The 22,602-nt window shown below is 44.9% G+C and overlaps 1 protein-coding gene across 7 annotated transcripts in view; it reads right to left on the bottom strand.

Moving 5' to 3' along the window:
- The window catches only part of RNF213 (ring finger protein 213), a 55,023-nt gene that overhangs the window by 6,739 nt on the left and 25,682 nt on the right, over positions 1-22,602 (bottom strand). For 3 of the 7 annotated variants that reach the window (XM_037403566.1, XM_037403576.1, XM_037403603.1), the window contains 29 exons: positions 18,610-22,194; positions 18,024-18,160; positions 17,606-17,701; positions 17,030-17,148; positions 16,331-16,453; positions 15,528-15,613; positions 14,584-14,731; positions 14,061-14,196; positions 13,442-13,630; positions 12,839-12,978; positions 12,281-12,435; positions 11,726-11,938; positions 11,158-11,339; positions 10,253-10,373; positions 10,042-10,142; positions 9,594-9,773; positions 8,856-9,019; positions 8,658-8,760; positions 7,834-7,948; positions 6,739-6,949; positions 5,283-5,473; positions 4,843-4,971; positions 3,913-4,023; positions 3,427-3,669; positions 2,684-2,765; positions 2,039-2,073; positions 1,627-1,721; positions 736-895; positions 239-419 (listed from right to left, as the gene is read on the bottom strand). In XM_037403566.1, coding sequence (XP_037259463.1) covers positions 239-419; positions 736-895; positions 1,627-1,721; positions 2,039-2,073; positions 2,684-2,765; positions 3,427-3,669; positions 3,913-4,023; positions 4,843-4,971; positions 5,283-5,473; positions 6,739-6,949; positions 7,834-7,948; positions 8,658-8,760; positions 8,856-9,019; positions 9,594-9,773; positions 10,042-10,142; positions 10,253-10,373; positions 11,158-11,339; positions 11,726-11,938; positions 12,281-12,435; positions 12,839-12,978; positions 13,442-13,630; positions 14,061-14,196; positions 14,584-14,731; positions 15,528-15,613; positions 16,331-16,453; positions 17,030-17,148; positions 17,606-17,701; positions 18,024-18,160; positions 18,610-22,194 — 7,531 coding nt within the window. Of the gene's footprint in view, positions 1-233; positions 420-735; positions 896-1,626; positions 1,722-2,038; positions 2,074-2,683; positions 2,766-3,426; positions 3,670-3,912; positions 4,024-4,842; positions 4,972-5,282; positions 5,474-6,738; positions 6,950-7,833; positions 7,949-8,657; positions 8,761-8,855; positions 9,020-9,593; positions 9,774-10,041; positions 10,143-10,252; positions 10,374-11,157; positions 11,340-11,725; positions 11,939-12,280; positions 12,436-12,838; positions 12,979-13,441; positions 13,631-14,060; positions 14,197-14,583; positions 14,732-15,527; positions 15,614-16,330; positions 16,454-17,029; positions 17,149-17,605; positions 17,702-18,023; positions 18,161-18,609; positions 22,195-22,602 lie in introns of those variants that run through there. The other 4 variants (XM_037403595.1, XM_037403586.1, XM_037403614.1 and 1 more) reach the window with 3 other exon arrangements.

Raw genomic sequence — 22,602 nt, 5'->3', positions numbered from 1 at the left:
AATTCCTTTCCAGAATTATACACCAAACCCTGCAAGCTCAAATACTTGACCAAAAGAGAAGTAAACAGCCAAAAATTCTTCACCCCCTACAGTAAGAAACAACCCTTAGACTTATGGATCTTCCTCATCAGCTCAGCTGCTTCTTGTTAGAAACAGCCTGTTAGCAAAGGTAAATGAGTGCTGCCCTTAAAATGCTGATATAGCTTGCAAATATGATATAGCAGGTCACTTTCCTTACACTGGCTTGGGTGCTGATGGGGGTCCTTGAGAAGGCTGCTGAGGACAAGATGAAAGATGTTGACGGAATCGTCCACACTCTTCCCCAAAATTATTGTCAGCTGTGCCAAGTCCTCCTGAATATGCTGCTGCAGGAAATGCACTGAGTTCTTCACTGGTGGCTTGATTATCTTTTCCAATGACTAAAGAGCAACAAAAGACAAGAATAAGCATAGCCAGCAACACCCAGTTCAAGCACATGTCGCACAGAACTACAGTCTCACCAGAAAGTCAACTGCATCCTAGAGGATTCCTACCACTTGAACAAATAAAGGCAGGTACGAGGGTAGCTGCACACATGCAAGTGCATGAAAGAACCAAAATCACTCCCAGCAAAGAAGTGAATTTGGGTCTTGCATCTTAAAAGCCTGCCTTAGTTACTTGGCAATATGATGAAAAGGACCAGCATCATACAAAGGTTTCACTACATTTCATGCAGCCACTATTATTGGAAGATACCTGAGGATCTTTTGTAGCTCCCAGTAACATTGTCAAATGTGTAAGCAAGCGCATCAGAACAAAGACAACTGGGGACATGGCTCGATCAGACACTCCCACTGTTTTTCTTTGCTGTGGATCTCCAAGTATATGGCCAGTTTGAGTTCTGTCTTCATTTCTCCTGTTGGAAAGTATATATAGAGATTTTTTTTTGCCTTAAGACACACAAGAGATGTCTTTGATACCCACTACTGTCTTTTTGACCCATAAGTTCTTTGAACGCCATAGAAGCTGCCAGTTAGAAGTGCTGCAGGGGAATGAGGATTTCCAGTAAGTTTTGTACACAAACAAGTCAATTTATTTGGTTTTGCTGGCTGATTACTCTTCCTTCGACAACTCTTCCTAATATGTTTTCTCGGAAAGAGGCAACATCCAGCCCTGTAGGGTGAGATTAGCCAACTCCATGCTGGACTGACGAGAAGCCACTGCTGTTCGAATTAGTAACTTACAGCCCTTGTGTAAGAACATTAAAGTATTGATCCAGACAATCAAGGAGGAGGGGAGCTTTGGTAGAAGTTCTTCAGTCATGCTGATCCATTTAAGAAAGCATTGCCTGTCACTATATGTTGGTGTAAAACCACGTAACTTATATCAGCCTGGGTGAGCAGGGAAATGAAAAACTAAACCAGCAGCTTGACAAGATCTTATGTTAAGCCAGTTTCTGCAGAGTTAGAATTATACCAGCACTCCTAACAGCTCAGCCTCTTCTCCCACAGAGACCAATGTCCAAGCCAACGGGGAATCCCACCTTTCAGACAGCAGCATGAAGTGGTTGGTACCTTTTGCCTTGAAAGTATGACAGGCAAGTACTGCATCATTTAGTGCTGAAAAGGTTAATGAATGAAAGCATACCGGAATTCTTGAAAGCCACACAGTGGTTTATGCTGTTCCCCTCCAACCTGAGCACCACAATCAAGACAGCGGCTAGTTTCCATTGGGAGGCCACACTAGCAAAAGGTAAAATGAGAACACTGAATTCCAGATTAAGAGCCTCTCCACCAGAGAAAGAGAATGAAAAAAAAATAATCCAGGCTGTAACTGGTTAACTCAAAAGCTGCCATATACTTGCAAAGGACCTCTGCCTTTCCTGTTTGCTACATTTATGGTATAAGCTATTCTAAATTTTACATTACAATGGCAGAATGATTAGTAATATAGAGTTTAGAAGATGAACCAATGTGCAATAAAACATTAAAACCAGTAAAAAAAACTAGTTTGTGGAAAACACCTCCTGCTTAAAAACCCATCAGTCTCAAATTCTTACCTCTCCTACAGTGCAGGGGTGGCCATTTGGACATGCTACCAAGAAAGAGGAACAAAACAGGACAGTATTACAAGACAGACATTCATGAAATCCCTGTTAATTCCTCTCACATGGACCATTATCTTGGAGCAAGAAATACACTCCAAGATCTAATCAAAGGCACTGAACATCCCAAATCTCAAAAGGAGCAATAGGCCCATGCAGGAACACAAAGAATTTTTCAGTGCTTCTCTCCTTGAGAAACAAGGAATGGAAGCCTGAAAGATTCTGCTACTGAGTACCAAATGGGCTGGTAAGCGTGAACATTCCCCCACCCAGATTCCTAGTCCGCAGTAAGATCCTACTGTGGAAAACAGAGCTGAAGGTGGCAGAGGACTGCTCTTCTGCTCACAGCACTTAAACACTGCCAGAAGTAAGAGGACAGGTCTTCTGTTTAGTCTCAAGCTTGTAGTTGTTTACAAAGTTTGAGAGTGCAGAAGCTCAAAGCACTCTGGTGCATTACCCACATAAACTATAGCTACAAATCTTAATTTACAAAGGATAACTCATGCTGAGGAGAGTGTCTGTCTTCACATTCGGAACAGCTTCATTCAAAACCCAGGGATTATCCTTCAGTTTCTTTCACAGCCAGCCAGGAGCACTTACTGTACCAGCGCAGAGTGGCCACTCCTTCCCAGGCCCTCGCCTGAGCCACTATATCTTCTGGCATCGTAGGCAGAAAAGAGTGCTAAGGAGGAAAAAGGAAAAAAGATGACAAATGAATCTATAAATCAGTTCTCTCCTGTAGCAGTCACTCACTGGTTCTTGATTCATTAATGGAAACAAGAGACATCTGAAAGCAGAGGTCATGCAGATGACATACATTCACATTTTCAAATTCTGCCTTTGAAAATCCACTCTTAAAAATTGTCAGTATTGTTTAGACTTGCATGTGCACTCTCTAGACACCCTGAACCAGATTCCTCTTGGGGATGGCCTGATGTACCCTGGTGTGTATTAGCACTTTTCCTTACAGCTTGGATAGCCAGAAGTAGAGGCACAGATCCCTCCACCCTGACTCAGCCCAGGGCTCCAGGAGCCATCACCCCCTACAGCACACAGGTCTCCACAGTGTGACCTGCCAACTGCTTTCAGACTTGCTCCCTCACACAAAGTATTTGCCTGATACTGCTCAGGATGCAGAGGTACTCTGAAAAGGTATCAAGTCCAGAGCTTGTGCTGTGCTAATTAATCCCAACAACACTGTAGAAATCATACATCGGTAATTCACAGCTGAAACAACAGGTTGGTGCTTTTGATGTTAAGAAAGGTTAGGTTACAGCGGATCCAGAAGATACATGGAAGAACCAGAAATAAACTGAATTGTCCTCTCAGTTAAAGCTCCTTACCTCCATGGTGTGCGGATGGAACGCCAGATTCCTCAGGGGCTGCAGGACAGGGTTCTGCCCGCACAGCAGGACAGCAGTGGTGTGAACAGCCATTTCAATCAGTGCTCCATTGCGGATTAAGCTTTGAGGATCCACCGTCAAAAACGGCAGTGCATTCATCACAAGAGAACCTGCAAGGTGCTGCAGGTCTGGAGAATTCAGGACTTGGGAGTTCTGGATGAACTCAGTCATAGCATCCGTTTGCTGGAAGCACATATTTAAAAGAAATCAAGCCAGCATGATATTACCCACCAAACTGAAGAGGACTATCAGCTGCTTCCCATACTGCATTGCGCCTGCTTTGAAAATATTTCCAGTCTGCTCAGATCAGGACATAACTGTATTTGGGGCAGAAGAACAAAAGGCTCTTCCACCAATGACTCAAATCTTATTCATCCTTATCCCTGAAGCATGTTTGTCACAAGCTTCCAAAGTGAAGTATCTTACCTGCTGTTTGGGATGAAGACTCGAGTCACTAAGTCCATACAGGGCAGTGACCTCCCTGAAAATAGCCAGGAGCAGATGGACAGATTGTACAGCCGGGGAGCTGCTAGATGCCTAGAAAAGAGGAACTGATGGTATGGCAGAGAACAGGCTATAGCTGTCACAGCTAAAGTTACTGGGTGTGCAGGCTTCAGCAGGTCTGTGGTAAAAGTTCTCCCCACAAATGAAGGCACATCATGCAGAAATGGCTGTTCAAGCCATAAACGAGTAATCTGCCAGCACTCAAGCTGACAGAGTTATATCTCAGAAACCTCTCAAGTATTTTATTCTTCTAACATCCAGTTGGAATTGCAATCTCACTAGGCAGCAGCCTGCACATGCCTTCCCTGCAAATCAAATCAAATCAACATGCAAGTGGAAAAAAAAAGAGTAAGTCACAACCAGTGGATAATAGATAGTACAGAGACATTCAAAGGTGCATTGTTTGCACACTTCTTCCTGAAAATTTTCATACACAGAATACATATTGGAAAAAGGTTACAATTACACAGAGATCACTTTGATTTTTGCATGGCAAGGTACAAGGTGAGGCAGATACAGGAAGGCAGAGAGAGGGCAAAAAGCAACTTTGATTATCTGCCTACTCTCCCAGCAGCTGGCTACAAGGTGCCTGTATTGCATACTGCAAAACAAACTCCTACAATAGATTACAAGGGAGAAAAGCAAGATGAGAAATAACCCAAGTGTCATATGCTAGAACACAGGTGAGAAAGTAAAGCAAACGTGTGTGTGCCAGCAGCCACCACAGTAACTTTCAAACAAAGGCATCCAAGACTTCTCTACTAGAAGAGGCACTGCCAACAAAAACACAAAGCTTAAACACTGACCACGCAGAATCCACAACAGGATTATGGTAAGGAGAGCGTGCCCTACCTTCTCTGCCTTGAGAAGACCCTCAATCTTGCACTCAATCATGGCTTTCCCCACAGCATCACGCAGGACTCTGTAATTCTCGCCACATGCCAGGTAACGATCAATGTGATTAGACTGGCTGTTCTGTACCTACAAAGGGAGAAGCCCATGGTGGGCACTGTGGACCATTAACCACCATTGGACAAGGCAGGACCTCCTCTTCCTCCCAAGAACTGTGGTGTTTCAGCATTCACAAAGAGACAGCAGGCAGGCATGGCAACCCAAACGGCTTCTTGCTGCCTTAGACTCCATTCCATAGAGAGCAAGGACGAGTCATCTTCACAACCACTCCCACTGTAGTGAGTACCCCAAAAGCCACACAACAGTAGAAACACCCCAAAGCAGCACAAACTGGAGACTAAGCACAAACCAGAGCCATCTCCAAGGAGACACCTCTTTACCTGTTGCAGAATTTCTGCTGGGAACACCCAGTTAAACTGCGCCTCTGTGACAAGCTTCTGAGCAAATTCCATCCCATACTGACTAGCAATTTTCCGGACTAGGTAAACACGATGCCAGTCATTTTTGGTGAGGCTACAGAACACCCTCACATTTCCCAGGTAACGTTGCTTCTCCTCTACCTGGTCTTGCTCTGGAGCGGGGGAAGAAAAAAGAAAAGAGGCAAAACCACATTCTACTTTGTAAAACTTTTCTGTCAGTGCTAGCCGTAGCACCAAGCCCCTTTTACTGGTACTGACTAATTATACAGGAGAATTTAAAAGCCTTCTCTTCCTCAGATGCTTATCTAGTGTTTCCTCAGTCAGATTTTAGACAATAATTCATTCTTCAACAGAGGATGACTCCCATTTCCTTCTCTCAAGGAGTTTTCCCATTCACTGGTAGCTCATTCTTGGAGCTCTTCCATCTTGGCTCAGTAATGGCTTTCCATTATCTCAACTGCCAAGGTGATGGTGCTCCTTAAGAGTGATCTCCTGGGATGCGTTTTGCTAGCCTAACATCCTCAATGCAGGGGCTGGACACTGAAGTCCCTTGAAATTAGTTATGTTACCACACTTTGATGCTTCATGGACAGCATAAGAATCTGAGACTGCTTTGAGTTCTCCTTTGAGTCAGCAAATCAGCTCAAAACTTCTTTTATTTTTTCTGAAGTATCTCATTGTTGCAGCACTCTCAAAACTAGCCAGCTGTAACAAGGTCTTTTACCATCACATACCGACATACTCTTCATGCCAGCGCCTCTGCTGCCTTCTCCTAGTCTCTCCTCATCCAGGGCACACTCTCTCTCTCTCTCTCTCTTCCCTTTACTTCTTCCTCCTCTCTCTTCCTTGGCTGCCCAACCACTTAACAGAACCAGCCACAGCTGCACCTTATCTACATCGGCCAACCCACCGCCCCTGAAGCCAGCCCACAGCTGTATGTTATCAATATTAATTAACCCAGCTTCATTCCTCTACATCTCTTCATCCTTTTTAGCTGCACAAAGCTCTCTTTCATATAAAACAATAAGCAGTCACATATCTGAAGCATCATTTATGCTTTATTCATTTATTCATTAAAGTTCACTTTAGTTGGCTCTAAATAAAATTTCATTGTTAGCACTTGGAGGGTAAGATAAATCTCCTTCCAAAGGCACAACTGCTACGTAACTGCACCCTAGGGGTCACTGCCACAGCCTTGCTGCTAGTTATAGAGCACTTCAATACATGGTAAAGAGGTCAAATAGTGACTGGCATTCCCAATGGAAGAGAGAAGAAAGCTGATGCACTCATTCTTGGCCATGCACCAAAACAAGTTCTAGCACGGCACAGGTGTCTATACCATGTCCAGCCCATCTCCCACAGCGACTCTGCTCTGTATACAGCATTTCCATTTGACAGCAGAATAGTTAAGACTTACCTGTGCGCTCATGCAAGTCAAAGAGCAGCTCTACAGCCTTACTCAGGTACAAGCGAACTTTGGCTACTGCCTGCAGATATTCAACGGATGATTCTTGAAGAGTTTCTTGATTGTTCATTGGGAAATAGTTCTCTGGAAAGCCTCTGTCTCTAGGCAGATAGTTTCTGTGCTCATATCCAAGGCTGCCCTCAGACTTTTCACACATGGAATCCTAAAGATAGGCCAGAATGTTGCATGAGTAGCAGAACTGCTTAAATCATAAAGTACCACTGCAAGGGACATTATCTCCACTGCATCAAGCACATTAAACTTTCATGTCTTTCTCAGCACCCTCCACCCCAATGCCATTGGCTCCTCCCCAAGAGCTTTAGGATAAGCACCAGAGAGATCTGCCACATCACCAAACATCCATTTCAGTAATGCACCCAAGCTCTCTCCCACATTTCCTAAGCATGTAGCTGAGCACAAGTATTATGAGCATGCTGACTGGCCACACACATGCTGAGACACACATCACATGTTCCAAGATGCCAACCTCTACCCATCTTTGCCTGAGGATCAAAATCTGTATTCTTGCTATCTACAAAGTCACCATTTTAATGAAGACCATAAGAAATGAAACTCTGCTATCAAGTTTGCTTAAAGTTGTCCAATGCATTAAAAGTTATGCAAGGGGAGGAAAGGGAACAATCCAAACGGCATAATAATCTCAAGCTCTGCAAACAAAAAGTGTCTGCAAAAAACAAGACAGTAGTCCAGCAGTGGACTACTGAAACTAGAAATCCCATCCTGCTGCACTATGTTGAAGCGAGTCTTCTTGGGCCTCACTTAAGACACTTGCCCAAGGCGTCCAAGAAAAAAAATTTATGTAACACTGCGAATGCACACAAGCCTGAGCTCGAAAAGCAAGGCTCATTACTGGAGAGCAGGTTCTGACCAACTGATTTGATACTAACTTTCTTTTGGGCTTTCTAATTGGGCAGCTAGTTACATGCACAAGAAACTTGCCTAAAATGGCCGAGGAGTTTCTAGTATTGACACTTTTATTCCTGCAACAGTTTTATTGCCCAGCTCTTACCTGTCCAGCACCCTTACCTCTAAGCAGTTGACAAAAAGCAAGTAGAGTTCTTTTTTATCGTTTTTCTCTAGGATCTCATTGTGCTCTACCCGGGACAGGTAGTGTTGCACATCATTTTTCACTTCATTGAAGCTACGGGAGAGAGAAACACCTCCTTGTCACACCTGCAATACTGACAGCTACTAATATTCTAAATCATGATCAAACTGCTAGTTACATCCATGAGGGTCACTCTGGATCTATCTGGAAGATGGAAAAACAATTGTGCCATGTTTTGCCAGATGTCATCTAGCTTCACAGTCTGTGCTAGGCTTTTATCATCAACAAAGCTAAATTAGCATTTCTAGGGCACAAGTCATCTGACCTATTTTAAGCATCTGATTTAGGAGATAAGCACACTTGAGAAATGGCTTTCTGTGCGCTGACTGCAAAGGGAGGCTGGAAGAGCCAGTGTGAATTGAGAGGTCTGTGTAAGCATACAAAAAGATCATTCTTGATTAAGTATCTGTGGATGAGCACTGCTGCTTTGCTGATCTAGAGCATATCAACTAGTCAGCTGCCTTTAGGCTACCCAAGCCATCCACATTCAGCACAGGTTTACGTTAAGAATAGCTAGGTAAACCTTGGCACAGACTGGTCAGATACTTTAAAATAAGCTACATACAAGCCAGCTAAGCTGCATAACTAATACAGGCACAGGATGAATTTCACCTGTAATTATTTAAATTCAATGAATAACATGGAAGTGAGGAGAACCATCAGATGGGTTTGATGAAGTCATGAAAACCAAAGCTGAACCACCCCCCAGAGTAACATCCATCAGTTGACTGACTGTGCTCACCTGTACTTCAAGAGAAGCTTCAGCATTACTGAGCGGATGATGGGAGTTTCATCCACTTCATCATTAAATGGTGACAGAAGTTTTGTGTAGATAACAGGGTGATCTGTTGAGATAAGAAAGAGATAACTTTGGCAGGTGAGAGAAAGTAGCAAGAGAATCAGCTCCATGAGGCTGAGCATCAGGACAAAGGGAGCTCACCTGAACCTTTTGGGAGGCTTCTATGAACAAACAGCAGATTAAGGAGCTCTTGGATCACCTCTGCCTCAGGGGGCTCATTGTCCTTGAAGCACATAGTCGTGACCACATCTATGAAGAAATTATTGCATCTCTGCCGGAACAGGGCGTTTCTTGCTATGGCCTCTCTAGGGGAAGGGTAAAAAGCATTAGGACAATGTTCAAATACAGAACCACAAGTAACGGATGAAGCAAAGCAGACACAAGAAAAAGTCACCAAGGTGACATCCTTTTCCAGCTTTCCAGGAAGCAAGCTGGATTTGTGCAACACTTCAGTAGTATTGTGTGCAAAGCTGTATCACATTGACAATTAAGATCACAAATGGCAATGTGATGCCATTACCCATCACATCTGAGAAATTGTAGCAGTCTGGTGAAGTTCCCACTGACAGGAAGCTCTGCCCATGGCGGGGGGCTTGGGACTAGGTGATCTTTAAAGGTCCCTTCCAACCCAAACGGTTCTATCATTCTATGATTTTTCATGGGTTTGTAACTAGTTTTCTTACAGGGGCCAAAGCAACTTCCTCCCTTCCTCTGAAGCAATAAGGAGAAAGCGGACAGGACCTGTTCCAGCTCCAGAAAGAATGTAGCAGAGTTCCTTCCACCCATTCTGACGTGTTGACAACTTCAGAGTTGCAAATCAGCATTTCCTCACACAACTAGCCTCACTGCAATGCTTCCACCTTGGAGGGGATTGAGTACCTGAGCTCCACAGAGATATCTAAATTAACATCCCCCATGGCAACTCTGCAGTATGGACAATGCATCTGTGCTGGTACTAGCCATGTCCTGATGCACTTCTGGCAGAACACATGGTAGCAAGGCAGGCAGACTGGACCCTTCGGCTCTCCCAGGCAGATCGGACATGCCTTCAGACCATATCTGTAATTCAGAAATAGCAATGAAAACAACGGCTTCCATGTTGTCTTACCAAAAGCATTTAAGACGTTCATCTGCAACTAGACCAAGAGGAGATAATGTAAGACTAGTTGGCTAACTGCTTAGTCTCAGGGTGTAGAATAAAATTGAAGTTATTGTTCTTCATTAGGCTTTCACTGCATTGCATACAGCACTGCCTTACACCCAGAAATACGCTGGCAACATACGCAATACTCCTACCAGACCTTGTGACTTGTCTCAGCGTCAGTACCTGTATAGCCCGTTACTGACTTCATCCTTACATTGGCACAGGACTTTCATCACTGCAACAAAAGTTGGATGAGTTTTCATGTCTGAATCATGCTGAAAACACTGCAGAGGAAAAGGACAAAGCTAAATGACTCTGCTCTAATACCCAAGACAAAAATTCACATGATCAGCAGAAGCAAACAGGGAAGAGGTAAAATCATATCTTTGCTTACCTCGGCAAGAAGCAAAGTATGTTTTTTCACTAAATTCTCAAATTCTGGCATCAGAGTGTTGATGCCAACCAACACGTGCTCTACAAACATAGACATGCAGAAAACCCGGTTCCAGCAGACACTGTGTGAAAGAAAGCATGATTTCAAAAAGTACAATTGTGAGCTGACAGCATGAATGGAAGTGCAGTACCAGGTCAGTCTAATCATCTCACTGATTTCCATGCTCACCACTACAGCATTTGCGCATGTCTCACACAACTTCTTGCGTTACCCTTTGAGTATCAGCCCTGGCTTTTTGGTCAAGGACAAAACACATAACAGCACCTAACACAGTGAGCTTACAGCATAGGAGCCTGTCCTGTAGACAGCTGCAGCAGAACTAGGACTGCTGCGAAAACCTGCTCATACCTCTGACTTCTATATCAAGGAAGTAATGAAAAAAATAATCATCACAATTAACTACACTTACTTCACTTTGGTTAAACCAAACAAGTCTGTGAGAAACTGGGGTAACTCTCTGGGCTTGTCTTCCAAGAGACAAGACTCCACCTTAGATGCAGTCAAGTTCCCCATCTCTCAGTCATTACATACAGGGAACGAAGTGGGGAGGAGACATTGCTGGTTAACAGAAACCTAAGGAGAGTTTTAAATAACACCTGAACCCAGCTGGAATGCACTGGATGATACTGTCAGATTTAGAGGGAGAATCTACAAGAGATGGGGGAAAAAAATAATTTGATTCTTGATGCTTGGTATGTAATTGAGTCTAGCAGGAACCTGGAATGGTTTTCAGAATCTCCATCTGAGAAGAGCAGCACCAGCTTTCAGCGTGTACTGATGTTCTTTGTTAATAAGAACAAGGCAAGACAAAAGATCAAGATTGCGAGCAGATCTGTGGTACATACTTGAGTTCTTTTAGCAGCTGACAGCACCGACTCCCACTGCTCTGTAAATCCTTGTCTTTACAAATATATTCAATGGGCATACGAAGATTCTTCACTTTCTGCAGCCAGTTCTCTGGATGGGCTGTCTGCACTTGACTCTCCAGCTCTTCAGCACATGCCATTGCAGCCAACACATCCAAAACCTAGATACACACACAGGGTGTAAGTATAACACAACAGTTGCATTCAGAATTATTTACAAACCTTGAATTCTTGATCTGGTTTGCTACAGCATATGTTCTACTGAATAATGTTCTACTTGATTATCCTAGGCTCTGGAATTCTCATGGTCATGATTTGGAGCACATCCTATTAACTGATTCTGCGAAAGCAGGGCAAACTGTTTCAAAACCTGCTAGTAACAATGATAACATAGCAGAGTATTCCTAATACTGAGGACCCTGACAGAGCTTGTGCTTCCCACTTTACTGTTGCTGAAATCAAAAGGAGACTGAACGCTAGCTAATTCAGTGAAGACAGCTCTCTGCTAGGGCTGAGGACCACAAAATGCCTGGGGTAGTGACTTTACCATCTCTGAATGTGGTATTCCGTATTCTTCCTGGTTATTGAGGTAGGCAACCACATTGGGATGTACAGCCAGGATCCTAGCAAAGTTCTGCAGGCGGCTCCTGAACCGATTGTATCCAACGTGCACCCAAGGCACGGAAGGCACTGTCTCTTCTCTTCTGAGCGATGTTGCCTTCCATTCCTCTATGCAGGATAAGAATGCAATTCGCAGACACTGAAAGTTTAGGGAAAAAATCAAAATCAAAAAAGAACTTTTATAACTCATTTTGTACTGGTAATCCTGGAAAACTCTGAAAGAAGAGAGTTAGTACTTTACAAATACAGCCTTAAATGTGTCAATCCTCATAGGTGCTCCTATGGAACTGCTTTTCTGAGTAAGGTCTCAGCAATCTCTGCAGCCACTGTAAAATGCATTTGCTTTGTAGCTACCTTACTATGAGTCTGTCTCAGAGGGGGATTTTGTTTGAGAAAGCAACATTGATACAGAAAGGCATGTTCACTGGCATCATACTCCACTTCGCCCAAAGGGTTTCCAGCTCTTGCTCCAGACACTGACCTGCAGCTCCTCTACGGAGGACACGCCAATGGTCAAGACAATGAAGTCTGTGATATAGCACTGGAAGAGCATCTGCCTTTCTTCCTCAGTCAGAGCAGAGATAAATTTTCCTAGTGCAGTCTTCTGGAAGATATCCACAAACTTCTCAGCTTGGTCTGGAAAATGAGAATGCAGAAAAAAGCTGAATATTAGGAGGAGGCTGGGTTTGACACAGCTTCTATCCTAAACAGACTGACACGTAATTAATCACTGATGCATTCAGCAGCCTTCTCATGCAGAGGGAGCTGAAGCCAGGCCTTCTCAGCCCAGGCACCAGTATTGTATTTATGGAATCTCACCTTGTCATTAACTCTTGGCACAGAATATGCCAGAGAGACTAATAGTGAGAAGCACAAGGGAAAGCTAGTTGCACAAAGCTCTGCTGGCTCATATGAGCACAGTGGGATGGAAGGCGATGCCAGGGTCACAAGAGGGTAAAGGCATGGTAGTGACAAACCAGAGTTTATAGGGCAGGCAGATGGAGACGGTCAGTGTCATGAGCTCAAGCCAGGCTCTCACCTTCAGTGTTTTGGATGTATTGAGCTTCCAGCCACATTTCATCCAAGTACTCCTTTATCCTCCAGCTGAAGGGCATCTCATTCCCAGCATCAGCAGACACCATCATGTTGTTCTGCACCAGAATTATCTCTGGCTGAGAGCTAGGAAATTAAAAGGTCATTAATGCACTGGGCTTTTGCCCAAGAAACACTTTCAGGCAGGAGGCAAGAAGCTGCAGAAAGCAAGAAATTAGCCCTAGAAGGAGATGAGGGAAAAAGGAAGGAACTGAAGGGCTCCTTAATACAGCCCATCCTGTCAACTGTGCAGCATTAGGACTTACTTACTCAGTAAGCATTCCCTGGCAAAAGGGCTGTAATGGCAGGACACGTGGGCTCCAGGGGCTGGGTAAGAAGTGTGAGCATGCCAAGAGATAGAGAGCAAAGCCCAGGAATACTGCAGATAAGATAGAAAGAACAGACTTTTGAAGTCACCAAGAACTGTCCTGCTGCCTTTGGCACAGCACCAGGGAGCAACCAGCAAACTTCCACAAGGATCTGAAGCCAGTGCTGGACTGGTCCCAGTGCTGCCAGCCAAGCCCTCCTGCTGCTCTCTCCGGTGGCTCACCTGTTCTTACCCACACTGTAAGGGACAGTCAGAAGTTTTGTATCACTGAAGATGAACATCCACAGGTTTGTCACCCACGCAGCTGCCGGCCTGACCAGCAGCTCCAGATTGCCATTTCTGTCTATGACAGCAATCAGGAGAGCCAGGAATGGAGTGATCACGTTCTGGATTCGCTTCCACAAGGTGTGCCTTTGGGGGCAGAAAGAAACCAAGAAACCCAGAGGGAAGGTGAGCAACGATATCAGCAAATCAGGAGGTGGCCATCCTGAAAAACTGCTGACATTCGTATGCGAGAATGTCCTAATCCTGCCTTTAAGGGGGGGAAAAATATTGCCAACAAAACCCCCTACATTTCTCTCACTTGTGGCTTGCCTGTAGTCCCACTGTTCCACTCAAAGCGCTTGTGCATTCCTGTCCCAGTACAGCCCATTCAGCTGTAAGTCACTCTCCTTTAGGACCAAGAGAGGATAAAACTGCCTTCAGAGAGCTTCCAGCACAGAGCAGAGACTGACACTGCAAACGTTCAGATTACACAAAACTGCTGTCTCTGCCACACAGCTGTCATTTGCAGATTTTTCCTGGAAGCCTGCAGGTTACAAGGTAGTGCAGCTATCCTCACCTGAAGGTGCCTGCCTCCTGGAGAGCACTGAGGTTGGAAGCCTCCCGAAGCACCCAGTTTTTTGGGTGAAGGGAATTTTCTTCTTGCTTCTTCAAAAGGTTGGAGAGACGAGCCTTTATTATCTTCAGGAAAGAGGCTAGAAAACAACAGGGAACTTGCATTTTCTTTTCCACAGCTTTTGGATCCAAACCCAAATATCACACCAAGCGCAGCATTTTACAATTGTTTCAATAATTAGCCAACTAGGTGGGCTGGGGGGCGGGAACGTGGAAGATACAGCCACCAGAGCTTGCACAGCCAGAGAAAAAGCCAATCTGAACTCCAGGAAAAACCCTACAGCCATCAAAACGAGTGATAGACTGGAGCACAGACACATGCTCTCAGGAGATTGCCTGGGAGATCCACCTTGTCTGTATTACAGCAAGCACCACTGACCTTTGGGTTCCCAGTGAATAAACTTACATGTTTTGGTGGTCCCCTAGATGCTCAGGGACACTACCTGCTGCAGCCAGGGAGCACATACCTTTCAAGTCATCCTCTTTGGACAGAAGGCCAAGGAGAATATTAATTCGCTTTCTGCTTCGACTAAGATCTTCATTTTGGTCCTGTAGCATCCCCACAGCGCTTTGTACACAGGTCCTCAGAAGTACAGTAGTGTCCAGGATTTCACCCTTCCCAGAAAAGTGTGAAAATAATTTCATTACTTTTCAGTTTTACCCCCTTGCCCAACACTTTCCTCTTAAAATGATTATAGTGTTCTCTAGAAAGGGTCTGTCCCTCCTGACATCCCATCTCCAAGTTTTCCTCTCATCTCAGGCTGCAAATCTAAGCTGTTCTTTTGCTATCGAGTATACAATGCAACTTTCAAACTGGCATGCGACACAGCATTTGTATTAAGACTCTTACAGGGAAAAATTTAGCAGTTCAGGGAAAAAACGTGGAAATGATAAACATGCCCTCCCTGGGAGACACTTAGGCACTAGGGGGTCAAAAGCCACATGCAGTCACCCTCGTACTGTGCATCCTCCAGCTGATGCTGTCAGTGGAATGTGAGCCAGTCTTAATATGGCTGCAGCACAGCAAAGCCCACATCCAACTCCAGCACAGCTTCGAATGCACACCTCAGCCAGAAAGCACAAACAGCTGGAGTGGCAAGCTCAGAATCACAGTTCTCAGCTTCAGGGTGTAGAAAGACAACAGAAGCTCTTAAAACTGATTTTTGAAAGTTACAAGTACAAAACAACTAAGGAATTAGAGGTTTCTTAGAATGGTTTCTTTAGTAATGCTGATATTGATTAGGCAGCAGGGGGAGGACTTTGTGACTGATCATTGACATTCATGATACAAATAATATTCTTGATGGATTTCAAGGGAACTGGGATGCAAAAAGGCACGTTGCACCTATGGATGACAGAGCAGAGTGCCATATGGACAGCTGAGAAGCAAACACATGTATTCTCCACTGACCTCATAGTGATCTGCTTCTGGCACTGGTGTTTCAGCCTCCATCTCGTTTGGCTCCTGTTCTTCACCATTCACAGGCAGAGCTGCAACTGAGGTGTAGAATTTTTATCAGAACGGTGCAGAAGGGTACTGCTTCTGTCAGACAAGATTTTATTTAGCAACTGCATCCCAGAGCAGCAGAACATCTGTCAGATTCATCATCACCTGCATGAATAGCTGAGATCCACCTCTCTGAACACAGCTACGGCTGCTAGGGCTGTCAAGCTTCATGCAGCAAGAAATGGAAGAACTACAACACTTAGAGCTAATTCTAAACTCTACCAGAATTTCTTAAGGCAGCATGGCAAAAGCAAGAAGCATAACAAAAAACTAAGGGGAAAGAAAAAGCCTTTTCTAACCTTCCTACAGGTTTAAGTGAACAGATCTACATTCACGTAAGTGAGAGATTCTCTGGAGCGACTCCTTGTCAGTAGTCCCTGCCATGCAGCACCTGCTGCCTCCAGGGCTGAGACAGAGCACTCAGGGTGCTGAGCAGTGCTAATACCACATTTTTGCCAAAAGAAAAAGGGAAAACTAGCAATTTAACTTATTCAATAACCTAAAGTTGCAGTAACTAACTAATTACAAATACAAGTTGGTAGCTTTGTGGTGATCCCCACAAAAAACACCAGATGCTGAGCAGGGAAAACCATTACCTATGTTGTACTAGGCATAAGTTCCATTAGCACCAAGTCTGGGACCATATCCTCCCTTTTCCCCACTGGCATATCAACACCACTGGCTGGCACAGCCAGCAGGCAGCTCACCTTTGGTTTTACCTGAATCTTCACAGAACATCTGGCTGATGGTGAGGTTCTGCAGGGCAGTCATATCAGAGATCATGTCCTTGGATCGACGGAGATCGTCTATATGCACCGACTGCCACAGTCCTAAAAACAGAGGGCAGAAAAAAAACCCAACAAAGCTTCACACCTGCACCATGCTCTTTTAGAAGAGCTTCCCAAGAATTATCTCCCAGGACCTGTGGGCTAGCAGTTCACATTCAGAGTTCGCTTACTCTCACTTCCTGATGCAGAAAGGGAAAGTGGCAATTTCTTTGAACATGCTAACGCACACTACCCTGACTGGCAGGATGTACATGCTACTGGGCCTCTGAGGCTCTTGGAACCCAACACACACAGCAGGAACCTTGCTGCTGAAAGCAGAACATGTAAGCATGTACTCAGGAGTCTCCTGGAGAACAACAGGACAACGCAGGTAGCATCGTGTGTGTTTGCTGCTCTCCAGCTGACTAGAAAAAGGATTCACCTGTCAGTGGGCAAGGCAAGGTGCTCTCACAGAAAAGACTAGGGCTGCAAGGTACCGACTGCCCAGGGCCATCTCTGTGGGTAAGGGAAGCAGCTCTGACAGCCCACTGGTTCCAGATTTTAAGCATTAAAAAGGTAGTTGAACAAGAGAAATGTTGCCTGAAGCCAGTTCAAGAGTAGGGAGATGGCCAGACCCACCTCCATGGAATCCCACATAGGATGTTCCTCCTTCCACCCGGGAAAGCTTCATAATAAAGTAAACAAAGACAGAGACTTCTCCCAGGTCCACCTTGTTGATTTCATTGACAACAGCATATCTATGACAAAAAGAAATGCTGCTGACAGATCAAAGACAGACAAAAGTTCATGGCTACACGTCTTTCCTCTGTAAGAGAGGGCACATTTTCTGTGCCTGTACAGACACAAGCAACTCGCTCAGCCCTTCCTCCCAGCTGGCTGTGCCAAGCCTGCCACCACTAGCTATGCTTTGAATGACATCCTTGATCCTCAGCTCTTCATGACTTCTGCAGCCAACAGCAAGATTTCACACTTCAAAGGGGATTGTCTGGTAATTTGACCCATCTTAGTTTACTTTGACTTGGGTTATAAACTATTGGAAATAGAATAGTGCTTCTAGATTCATTCCACTACAGAATAAATAGAGGATTACACATTCCTGACTCTAAAGCCCCCAAAACAGCACTAATAATCAAACAGTGGCGAGGAGTCACCAAACAGAACAGCTAGCTGGGAACCACTTCGCATTTGACTTACCTGGCTGAGGCGACGAGCTGGGCATTTTGAGAGCCATCTTCAAAGTCTGTCTGAATAATAAGGACTTTATTTCCTGATGTGGCATCAAGAAAGTCTCTGAAGAGTGAAAGGGGGTTTAAAAGAAGTCATTAAGTATAAAAACAAAAAATTAAAGACTGTAGAAGTAGTCAACTCCTAGCTTTGGCTGCTGCAGGCAGAAGGAGAGATTAAAACACCCATCCTATACAGATGATATAACTTCAAAAACCCATCCCAGTATGATGGGGCTAATACAGTTTGCACTGAGCCAGTCCACTGCTCAGTACAGCATGGCCTCTTGCCTCTCTTTTCCATATGTGTTACTCCCAATGTTCTGCCCACACATCTTCCACCCAGATGACAGCCTATGCAGAGCAGGAGAATGCAGGACCAAACTCACCGGATGCCCTTCAGGAATGAGTACTCTGTGTCAAACTGCTGCAGGAACAGGATCTGAGGCCTCTGCGCTTTACCCTGCACTTCTCTCTCCAGGCAAGCAGCATCGGCACTGGTGAGAAGCCTTGAGAAGGTGGTAACCTGGGAGCGCAAGATGCAGGTTTGTTCTTTGCTCAGGAATGCAGTAGGAAGGCAGCAGAGACCTTATCATCTATGCTCCCAGACACTGCTAACTGGCTGCAGAGCTGGACTGCACCCCAAAACACACATTTAATTGCCCCACCAGTAAGCAAAGGGTCAAATAAGACAGAGCCACTTTCAAAGTAGAGATGCATCAGCTGCTCAAACTCACGCAAAACCCCCAGTTGCCAGGAAGAATCAAATACTGTTCCACAGACAGCAGAGGTACTAGATTTCTCAGGATACAACAACACACCTCCTGAAATACTCACCTCTGCGTATCTGGGCACTAAGCAGCAAGGTAGTTATCAGGTTTACTCAGGTGTAGCCATAACAGAGCCCCAGTAGTGTAAACTGGAAAACTCAGTGCAGGTTGGGAGGGTTTTGAAAGGACTCTGCAAGACACTCACCTCTGTAAAGACTGTTCGGTACCCAGAGCCAGTGTGAACATGAGCTCGGAGGAAGTCTGCAAAAGATGTGTGTTGCTGCTGCTTGAAGTAGATATTGGCCAGAGAATCTGCCATAAACAAACCCACTGAGTTGCAGAAGCGGATCACAGAGTCTGGGGTAGCACAGTTCAGCAGGGCCAGCTGGGCTTCCTTCTTTACGCAGGACACGAGTTTACTAGGAGGACATACCGGCTTCAGCCTCTCCGTTGTCTGCAGGACCACTGAGGCACAGGTATTAGAGTGGTAGCCCACAAACACATCAGAAGGGCTATATTTGTGCTTGCTTATGAAGTGCTCTTCTGTATTGGCTGCAGTGAACTCGTGCACCCACTTCTCCAGCTCTTTCACAGCTTCTCTTTGCCCCTTGTCCAGGACGGTACTGATATCCAGGTAGTGCTTTTCCAGCCTGTTGATCAGTGGGATGGGAAAGTGCTTATACACCACATCTTTCTCCTCAATGACTATCAAACGGAACTTTGGGTGTACTCGGCACTTCACCCGATGGGTGCCCAGCCCCAAATCAACATACTTCTGGCCAGCAAGGTACACGTAGTATTGATTGAGGGCATCATAGAGGCTTTCATAAAGGTTTTGCAAGTTGAGGAGGACAACCATTTGGCCAGTTTCCATGCAGACCTTCACACGGTTGATGTTCCTGCATATCTGGGTATACTCTTGGTCCTTGGGGAAACTGGAGCCAAAGATAATTTCTGGTTGTTGTCGAGCAGTAAAAAAAGCTTGTTGAAGGATCTGCAGTGCTGCATAATTCTCAGTCAAAACAAGCAGGTACCTACAATCACCATCTTGGCCGCTGCTGTAAACATTCTGTCGTATCAGCTCTATTCTACTGATATCATGAGCACGTATTTCTCCTTTTTCCGGTAACTGTGAGGTGAATATTTCCAAGGCATTGACATCATCTTTGCCACCAAAGTTACGAAGAACAACTTCAGCTATCTCTTGAGGTGTTGGCTCACTTTTGGAGTTCTTAGCTAAGGCAAAAAACATCTTTATGAGGCTGTAGTAATCACGCAGACCAAAGAACTCCCTGTCTTGGGCCCTGCAAATATTTTCATATGCATCTGCGAAGTGGCAAAAATACTGTTCGACCTGCAAAGCCCCTCGTGCTGAGCAACAAATCCCCTTTGCACTTTCTATGAGCTCTTCTTTGCTGGGGTCACCACGTGAGACAAAGATTCCTCGATTCATCTTAGCAGGATCCAAAGCCCAGTTGGAAATCCCGATGAAGCCAACCTTTTTGTGAGGAAGAGGGATATCATCTATGCAGCCATCTTCCAAAAGTGGATGCAAAGCCTTTAAGGGCATTTTGGGAGAGTCCTCTGCCAGCCCAATCTCATCCAAAACCACCACCGAGACATACTCTTCCAAGTTCTTCCCTTCCTGGAATCGAGCACAGTGCTTGAAAGTGCCTATGATTCCCTCTGGAGTGGAGAGGGGGCTGCACTGAAAAGACACCAGATGGATCTGCTTCAGGTCCTTGAACAAATCTGAATGAGCTGCTTGGCCCTGCATAGCGTCAGCCACAATGGTTTTTGCAAGGGATTTGGAGCTCCCAGGCTTCCCAACAAGAAAAAGGGGGATTTTCAATTCAATGCAGATGACCATCATAAAGACATTTTCCTTCAAGGCCAAGTTTCTTGCTATGGTATCTCGGAGGTGCACACCATTCAGGAATAAGTCCTGCATCAGGGAGATTTCTTCCAAAATCTTTTTCTGTGTATCATAAGGTTTTGGAAGGACCTGGCTGATAGTACTCCTATACACCTCCTTGTTTTCCAAGGATGCATGATAACAGACCCCAACTGCCAGCACTAAGGACCAGATAACATTGTTCCTCTCAACGGTGTTCTTTGGAGATCTCTTCTCAGCAAGGAACTTCTCCAGTTCTGTCAGCAGTAGTTTACTGCGCTTGTGAAACCACTTGAAAACTTCCATGCAGCGTTCCACATCCCGCAGGCTGACAAAGCTGCATTCATCATCCCTCTGCCTCATGTATTGCTGGGAAGCAAAGAGCACTTCTGTCATTACCTCTGCTTCAGACTGCTTAATTGGGATGTGTTCAGTAACTCTCTGTACAATCTGCTGTATATACATTTTTTCAGTTAAATTGTTCAGCTGCCCAAAATCCCAAACTAATGGGATCATGCTGGGTGGGAGTGCATGGACCCGGTACACAAGCTGTCGCAGTGGAATAGACCCAAGCTTATCCTTCGTCTCATCTGCTTTGACACGGTATCCCAATCCAGCTGATTCCAGGCGCTGAATCACCTTTGGTGTGTGCTTACGGTAAGGGTTGCAGGCTGCTATGATCCGCAAGCCAGAGCAAGAGACCAAAGGCTTCCCCTTTACTGTGTGGTCACACAGGACTTCCTTGATGCTGCTTACAGCCTCTGTTGTGTTGGCTTCATCGAAAAAGAGGACTGTGTCCAACCCATGCTGCTGCTTATTAGTTTTAGCAAGGGCTTCTGCTTTTTTGATGCTGGCATAAATCATCTCTGCAGTAGTACCTCCATGAACTTTTACAAGCTTCATGTTCTCTACCTCTAGGTAGCTTCTGCGCAGCTTGCACAGAAACTTTATAAGTCTGGTTTTCCCACAGCCTGTTTCTCCCATGATGACAACTGGGATGTTGCACCTGAATCGCATCTCAATAGCCAGGATTTTTAGCATATTGTCTGTTGTGAGTTCGTATGTCTCATCAGGGTCTATCACCCAGGGGATTCCCAAAACCATGCAAAGCTTCTCTAGCTTCTCATGACGAGGCAAATGATCAAATGCAATATTGAAGGGAACTCTTTGGAGTAACAAGCCATTGTACAACTGTGAAGTCATGACATTTCTCTTGATAATGTTGCCATTCAAAGGATTAATGGCATCGACACCACCTCTCCCATTAGGCTTCAAGTGGAAACCAATGAATGTCATGGACACACGATCTTCATTGAAAAACAAATATGGATGAGGCTCGGTCTCCCACTTTTTCCGAATGCGGAAAGGAAGAAGATCTTCTTCTGCAACGTTATCCAGGCTGCAGAACTGCCTTCCTGAACTTTGATCGGAAATGCTTAGGGAAGGTGTTGCAAAATCCCTTGCCATTAAAATCAGGAAAGTAACGACAAAGTTTTTGAAGCCTCGCAAAGTGTCCTGGACAAAGTCAGGGTTGCAAAAGACAGAAGCTTCACAGTCTCTCAACTGAACATTGAGAAACCACGCAAAGTTTCGGAGTTCTGACCAGGAGGGATCTGTGACCCCACAGTGCAGGAGGAACTGCTGCAGGCATTCTGCTGGGCTCCCTTCCACAGAGCGTGCTTTGTAACAGAATGTGTCCAGATTGTAACCCTGATCAAATCTTTTCAGATACTGGAAAGGTCTCTGGAAAGCCTCACTGCAAAATTCCTCCTCATCCATTCCTGGGTCTGAAACATCCCCAGACCCAAGCGTCTCCATTTCTAGCACTTCCTTGGGAGATTTGCATGTTACTTTAGGGAACACATCAAAGAAATTATATTTCTGGCTCACTGACATCTGGAGAAGAGGAAAATAAAATAATGTTATCGCAAAGCTGTAGCCGTAATCTTCTTCAGTTTGTTTAATCTGTTCTTAATAGTATTCTTGCCTAGAATCACAGACCTAACTGATTAACAGCGGCTAGCCTACGCAACCATGACATCTTTTCCTCTGTGCATCGCTTCTGCTTAAAGTGCATCACAACAATTAATATTTCATCCTACAGTCTCCTTCCTGTAACATTAGTCCCTTGTTACCTCCAGACCTTTCTCAGTGCTACCTCAAAGAAAAAGAAATTAAACCCAGAAGCTGTTATTTTTTATCCCTGTCACTTCTACACTCTAGTCTTATAGCTGCATATAAATACTCTAGTACTTTCAAACATGCAAAGTAACATAAGGAAGATTAGATTTTTGCATTTGTTTC

Source organism: Falco rusticolus, chromosome 1, assembly GCF_015220075.1.
Source record: "Falco rusticolus isolate bFalRus1 chromosome 1, bFalRus1.pri, whole genome shotgun sequence".
Lineage (NCBI taxonomy): Eukaryota > Metazoa > Chordata > Aves > Falconiformes > Falconidae > Falco > Falco rusticolus.
The sequence above is the reverse complement of the archived record's forward strand: the minus strand, read 5'-3'. Positions and strand labels throughout refer to the sequence as shown.